The sequence below is a fragment of the Bipolaris sorokiniana genome, assembly GCF_000338995.1.
Source record: "Bipolaris sorokiniana ND90Pr unplaced genomic scaffold COCSAscaffold_24, whole genome shotgun sequence".
Classification (NCBI taxonomy): Eukaryota; Fungi; Ascomycota; class Dothideomycetes; order Pleosporales; family Pleosporaceae; genus Bipolaris; species Bipolaris sorokiniana.
The window spans coordinates 59,216-65,968 of record NW_006911918.1 but is presented as its reverse complement, the minus strand read 5'-3'; the positions used below and the strand labels follow the sequence as shown (position 1 = coordinate 65,968).

The 6,753-nt window shown below is 47.5% G+C and overlaps 2 protein-coding genes across 2 annotated transcripts in view; one reads left to right on the top strand and one right to left on the bottom strand.

The window, feature by feature from the left end:
- Positions 1–409: 409 nt before the first annotated feature.
- On the top strand, positions 410–604 carry COCSADRAFT_104322 (uncharacterized protein; the record flags this gene model as incomplete). The annotated part of the gene is made up of 1 exon (XM_007707892.1): positions 410–604. One exon carries the CDS (start codon positions 410–412, stop codon positions 602–604), a length of 195 nt encoding a protein of 64 aa, XP_007706082.1.
- Positions 605–6,058: 5,454 nt separating this feature from the next.
- COCSADRAFT_31716 (uncharacterized protein) overlaps positions 6,059–6,753 on the bottom strand; it is a gene marked incomplete at both ends in the record, with an annotated part of 4,011 nt that continues 3,316 nt past the window's right edge. The window contains one exon of the mRNA XM_007707875.1: positions 6,059–6,715. Within this exon, the coding sequence (XP_007706065.1) occupies positions 6,059–6,715 (657 nt within the window). The remainder of the gene's footprint in view (positions 6,716–6,753) is intronic.

Here is a 6,753-nt window from a genome sequence, read left to right as displayed (position 1 = left end):
TCTTGACGTTGGCTGCTTCTCGCCATTAAAGTGTGCGTACAGCCGGGAGGTAGAGAGTCTAATCCGCCACCATATCAACCACATCACTAAGCTCGAGTTTCTGCCAGCGTTCAAGGTAGCGTTCGATCGATCCTTCACGCCAGCCAATATCTGCTCTGCCTTCCGCGGTGCAGGCCTTGTTCCTCTCCAGCCAGATGCTGTTCTATCAAGGCTTGACGTGCAGCTACGTACGCCTACTCCACCAGCTGTTCTAGCAGAGACTCTCTGGCAGGCTCGTACGCCCAGCAACACACGCGAGCTTGAAGCTCAGTCGACACTAATACGTGATCGCGTTCAGCGGCATCAAGGTTCATCACCAGCTTTAATTATTACGGCAATTGACCAGCTTAAGAAGGGGGCTAAGGTAACGATGCTCTCGGCTAAGCTAATGCGCGATCGGATAGCCAGCCTCGACAAGGCGAACGAAGCCGCAACAAAGCGTAAGCAGCGTAAGCAGCGTAAGAAGAAGCGGATACAGAAGCAAGGACTGCTAACAAAGGGAGCTAGAGAAGATCTACTCGCTCAGCGCGAGGCTGATCAGCAGATTGCTTATGAAGAGCGTTAAGGAGGAGAGCGATCAGGTGTTAGCCGCCAGGCTCTGGCGCGGTGTAGTAGGTGTAGAGAGACTGGCCATAATTCGCGTACATGTAAGAAAGATACTTTAGATAGTGTTTAATCTACTACCTTGACATATATAAGCTTTATTAAGTTGTAGTAGAGCTGTATACGAAGAGAGGTGCGTAAAGTTAGTGGGGGTGCGCCGCTCGCTTGTATCTAATGTGCATCCCGCATAACCGAGAAACCCGCCTCACCGAGATGGATTTGCTATCCAATCTTCTATTTTCTTCCCCCCTATGCTTATCAAACTGCATTTAGAGTAGCACTACTCTCAAGATACCCTTCTTCTACTCAATAGTGCGTATTACAAAAAACACAATCGTTTTCGTTATGCTAGTTATTCATAATGCCATGCCTGTGTAACAGCGCAGGCAAGACTAGTCGAATCAGTATTGGCAGTAGTGTCACTAAGAGGCATATGGGACTGCGTGGGACATCAAACGAGCCTTGATTCGAATAGACACTTATAGGCCTTGTACGAAAGGATATCGAAAAACTATAGAGCTAGCTACAGGGAGTGTCTATATATACTTATCCTAGTCGGATCCGAGTTGGGTCCGACTACAGGAACGAATAACTGCTGAAGAGGGCGGCGCGTACTTCCTCCGATCCGACCATAATATAGGTCTGATCCTTGGCGGTATTTTAACATCGTTACAGCCTGTGGCCAAGTTTAGTTGTTAGGGGGTGAGCGCAATTTTTAGGGCCTGTTCGGTTGCGCGTTCTGCGGTTGCGTTTTTGATACCTATTCGAGTATAGAGCTTTGGCAGGAGTTGCGGCAGGGGGACCCGGCTAGTGCAGCGGTTTGACTTTTCCGAATTGAGATAGAATACAGAGGGGCGGTTTAGCTGGGTTTTTAGCGTTTCAGTTCTCTGTAACTTCGTTATTTTGGATAACCTATACTATAGCAGACTTACTATCAAAATGACGTCCCAATATACTGAATCGATGTTGCAAAGCTTTGCGCAGCAGTCACTTTCTATATCCCCGCCACCAGAGTCCACTCAGATGAGCTGGTCGTCGACACAGCTGCCAGTATCGTCGTCACCGCCCGCCAGTACCGAACGGCCTCTGAGTCTCATGTGGACCCAGGAAATGGAGAGAGTATTATTAACGTCGCTATTGGAGGCGGGAGAGGAGCACGGACAGAGGGCAGACAGCAGCTGGAAAAAACCAGCGTCGGAGAAGGCCAAACGGGACGTACAGTCGGTCGCGGGCCGGCCAGTGGTGACTCAACAAGCTATCAAAAATAAAATTGACGTCTGGAAAAAAATGGAAGATCTGAGAGCATCTCACCTCACAGTCTGGATTTGGTGTAGACGAGCTTGGCTGCGTAACTGGTGATCTAGACGCACTAGAAGCGTATTTCGCAGCTTATCCAGAGGCCCGAAGGTTTAAGTGGAAACCGTTTACATTAGCAGAGGAGCTGGGCCAATTGTTTAGAGGTATACTCGCGACAGGAGGCAACGCTATGTCGGTGGAGGATCTGATTAGCCAGCCTGCTGATGATACTTCACCGTCACTAAGCTATAGTAGTGAGGTGTCATCTGTAGTGGGTAGCAAAAGATCTGCTCCAGTGTCAGCTACGAGCTCATTAAAATCTTGTCAAGTGGCAGCTGATCAGCTCGGGCACCAGCTTAGTGGACTCACTACTCAGCTATCAAATCTAGTGGCGGCGATGCAAAAAGATTACCAGCGTGACGCTATGTAGCCCATAGAGTTGGAGTATCAGTTTCTGTCAGATGGGTTAAAATACGCTATAATTGATGAATTTGAGAAGGAGTATACCGCGAAGTTTTCTGTTTAATGAGACTAGAAACGCGCCATGGTTGGGTACGGAAGTTTCTACTTAACCGCAGGGAAACAATCATTAGTACAGGCGTAGATTGGGAGAAGTTTAATGCAGCAATAGATAGTCTTGAGTAGGTGGTGGAGCAGTGGTTGGGAGGAGTTTTTTGGTGGAGCTAGGAGGTGGTGTGGGAGGTGCTAGAAAGCTCAAAATCAGATACTACACCTTTTACTGCACTGTAGCCACTAGTCTAAATATAGTAATTGCCACCTAGCGCACGGTCCAGTATCGCGATATCTTAGCTATAGTATAGCAAAACCTTCCACCAAAAACCTCCTATAATATTACTATAAAAAAGTCTAATTTTTGCTGTACGACTATCGTTTTGATGCCCGTGAGACCAGCTTCAAGATATACTGCTAACAGAACAGTAGTTTTCCCACAGTTGATCCGCAATCAGCTCTCTCTTCTGGTCTGGGCTAGCTACCTCTGCTACCACGTCGCCAGCGTCGCTATCCTCCCCGCTATCCAGCTCGCTACCCACTGGATCCAGCCGCTCTGAATCCTCACAAACTGGATAGAAGTTATTAGTAAAAGTGTGTACCGCAACGAGCCTACATACTAGATTAACTTGAGTAGTAATCGAGAACTCGTGCGGTCGATCAAAAATACGCCAGCGCCGTTTCTATACTCTAAAGGTACGCTCAACTACCATCCGCAAGCTAGAGTGACTCATGTTGAAAAGCTCTTTTTTACTCTCTGGTGTGCGCCTAATAGCTCTAACCTCTCGCAGATGATAGCGTACGCCTCTATACGGCTAGAGCGTCAGTGTCCTATTAGCATATCCAGCGTCACCCAGATAATACCGACCTTGTGGTGCTGAACATCCTCGGTGGATAGCATCCTGCAGGACTCGCCTATTATGGGCTGAGCCTTCCCAGCCCGTAAGAACGTAAGTAAAGTTCATATCAAAATCTACTGCCGCGAGTACGTTTTAAGTAATTTCTCCCTTACGATTGCGGAAGCGCGACTGCTGACTAGATGATACATGAAGCTCTAGGTGTGTCCCGTCAATTGCGCCTACGCAGTCTCTGAAGGCTGGCCAGCGTCGTGGGTCGCTGCGGATCACGGCTGGCACAACATCTGAAGCTGGCCTCACCACCTCGGGATATATCCGGATCAGCCCGTCTAGAACCTGGTAAAAGTGTCTCAGCTCTAGTAAGTAATTTGGCTGTAGCTGTAAGAGTTTTTGAACTAACCGAGATATAGTATCCAGTGATCGCCCGCAGCGATATTTGGCATTTCTCCACGATGATCTAACACCACAGATATACAAAAATACGAGTAGTTTTTCCTTAACTGACGCCCGCCTATCGCGGAGACCGTGATGCCGCAACCAACGGGCTAACGCTTTAAATACTGGCCGAGTGAGTTGGCTCTCAGCAAATAACTGCGTATCGTCACTCAAGCAGGCAAATAGCTAGAGATACCTACGGTCACAATCGTCATCATGAGCTCGTACGCCCGAAGGTGACGGACGATATATATTGCTGGTAGCAACTGCTAACGCTGCGGCAGCTGCTATACCAGCTGCAGCTATCGCGATAGCTTTTTTGGTTGTCGGTTTTTGATACATAGCACAGGCAAAAACGCAGCTAACCGCTGCCTCCCTTGCTACGGTTGGGAATCGCGTTTTGACCTTTCCAAATAGAGTATGTGATATGGGTCAGGTAAGCACTAGACATGGCTTTTTCTACTAGAGCGACACTAACAAAACGCAGCAAGGGTTGATGCTTAGAAAACTCGCGTTTTACCGAACAGAATCGCGTTTTCGGCTGCGGTTCAAAAACGCAGCCCAAATCCGGTAATAAAAACGCAAAACGTAAAACGCAACCGCGGAACCGAATAGGCCCTTAGTCTGTAAACATCACGTGCAGGAGGCCCTAACGCGATTTAGAGCGAAGTTGCTAATAGGATAGTTGTCAGAATATGGGCATATTTTTGGGCGGTGGATAGAATCCGGATTCTGTAATTAGTCAGAGTGCACGACCCACCGCGATCATACTCAGGGGATCGGCGTGGATCAGATCGAAGAAGAACAACTCAGATCAGATCAGATCAGATCAGATCAAATCAATCAATCGAATCAATAACCCATCCATTATTCACCTATCTTTGATAACCCATCACAATCTGACAATAACACTGCTAACATGTATTACAAAAGATCTAAGAGGATGGTTAACTAGCGGCGGGTATAAAGGACTGAGTTTCAGTAGTGTTCTTTTATAGACGAGGCATAGTAATATAGTAATAGTAGTAATGGGTACTTTAGGGTGCCGTACGGAAGTTTATAGGAACGGTACGGAATATAGATTCTTGTAACGATGTTACAACTTCGCCATGTATCGGACCAATCCCAGAGCCGGATCGGAGGTAGTACTCGCCGCCCTCTTCATCAACCACTCGTTGTGAGGTCGGATCCGATTCGGATCCGACTAAGATAAGTATATAAGGAGACACTCCCTGTAGCTAGCTCTGTAGACTTTTGATATCCTTTCGTACAAGGCCTATAGGTGTCTATTCGAATTAAGGCTCGTTTGATGTCCCACGCACTCCCATATGCCTCTGAGTGACACTACCGCCGATACTGATCCGAGTAGTCTTGCCTGCGCCGTTACAATTCTCAGATAGCGTTGCACGAGAACGCATGAACAGAAAATAACAAGTTTGTACCCCCGTTTTAACATCACGTAAAGGTCGTACAGGAAAAAGGAAAACAGAAGTAGATTGTAGCAGTATTAACGTTTTATTTTGTACTAACTTTAGGTCCTGTAAGTAGGTAGTTGTCGAGCTCGGTTTGTGTGTTTATCTTATTAAGATTAAGATTAAGATTTTTTGCGCAGCGTCTATAGCCTCTACTATTCCTCCGCATCCCTGCATCACTACAGCTAGCACAATGTTTTCTAAATTTGGAGCAGTAAGATAATAGGCTAGCAGCTAAGGCAAATTAACCTGCGCACTGAATGCATTTAGCAATAGACATAATCCCTTCCGCGAGTTTCTCCGCACAGCGCATACTATGCCAGGGACAATGCATGCTAGCGTTGTAGTTTAGCGCGTGCATGTAAGCTAGGATAAAACGCAGTTCACGTGGATTGTATACCGCACTATGCCTAGTTAGTCTACACTTTAGCGCTGCTTTAGAGTGTCTGTAAATAGAGTCAACTAACTATGTAGAGCTACTAGTGGATATTGCTTCGTGCTCGTTCTCGTTCTAACGCCAACTAATATACTCTAGCGCCGGCACGTGACTCATATCTACAGGTTGCAACGTACTAGCTTTTGCTGCCAGCGCACTTGCTGGTGGACTGGCTTCAGCGTTCATGTTAATCTTATATCACTTATGCGAACTTTCACCTAGTGCTTGAGCCTACATTGCTATTACTGTACCCGCTACTACTAAGTCTTGCTTTACCTCTACTTCCACCCCAGCTTTCTCAGTAGTCTCTTTCGCCTCGAAGTAGGCTAAGTTGGCGATAATCCAAATTTAACTTCAATTTGTGGAGAGCCGTAGCTCTTCACCAACACTCTGGTGGTAAAGGCATCTAGCTATTGTTCCTCCTCTTCCTCCTCCTCGATTGTTAACGCATCTAGATTGTTACGTAAGGCCTGACAATTCTCATGGTCCTGCCCAAAGGTCTTCTCATAGCCTAGCAGAGCCTGCGAGTACCATTGTCGAGCATCCTCTATGTGGCCCTGGCTTTCACGTAGAGAAGCAAAGGCCCACATGTTGTTAAGCGCTGGGATGAAAGTGAGAAGGTTATCAGGATGGATAGCTTTCGCATATCCAGTTAGCGCTCTCTGGTACATGTGCTCGGCTTGCTCCGGCCTGCCTAGGTCTGCATAAAGAAGGCCCAAGTTATTGACCGTGTCGAGTGTCGATGTGTGCTCGGGCCCCCATGCTTTTTCGTATCCAGCTAGTGCCCGCTGGTACATGTGCTCGGCTTGCTTGAGCTTGCCTAGGTCTGCATAAAGAAGGCCCAAATTGTTGACCGTGTCGAGTGTCTTTGCATGATCTGGCCCCCATGCTTTCTCATATCCAGCCAGCGCTTGCTGGTACATGTGCTCGGCTTGCTCGAGCTTGCCTAGGTCTGCATAAAGAAGGCCCAAGTTGTTGACGGTGTCAAGTGTTTTTGTGTGGTCTGGCCCCCATGCCTTCTCCTTTCCAGCCAGCGCTTGCTGGTACATGTGCTCTGCTTGTTCGAGCTGCCTAGGTCTGCATAAAGAAGGCCCAAGTTGTTGAC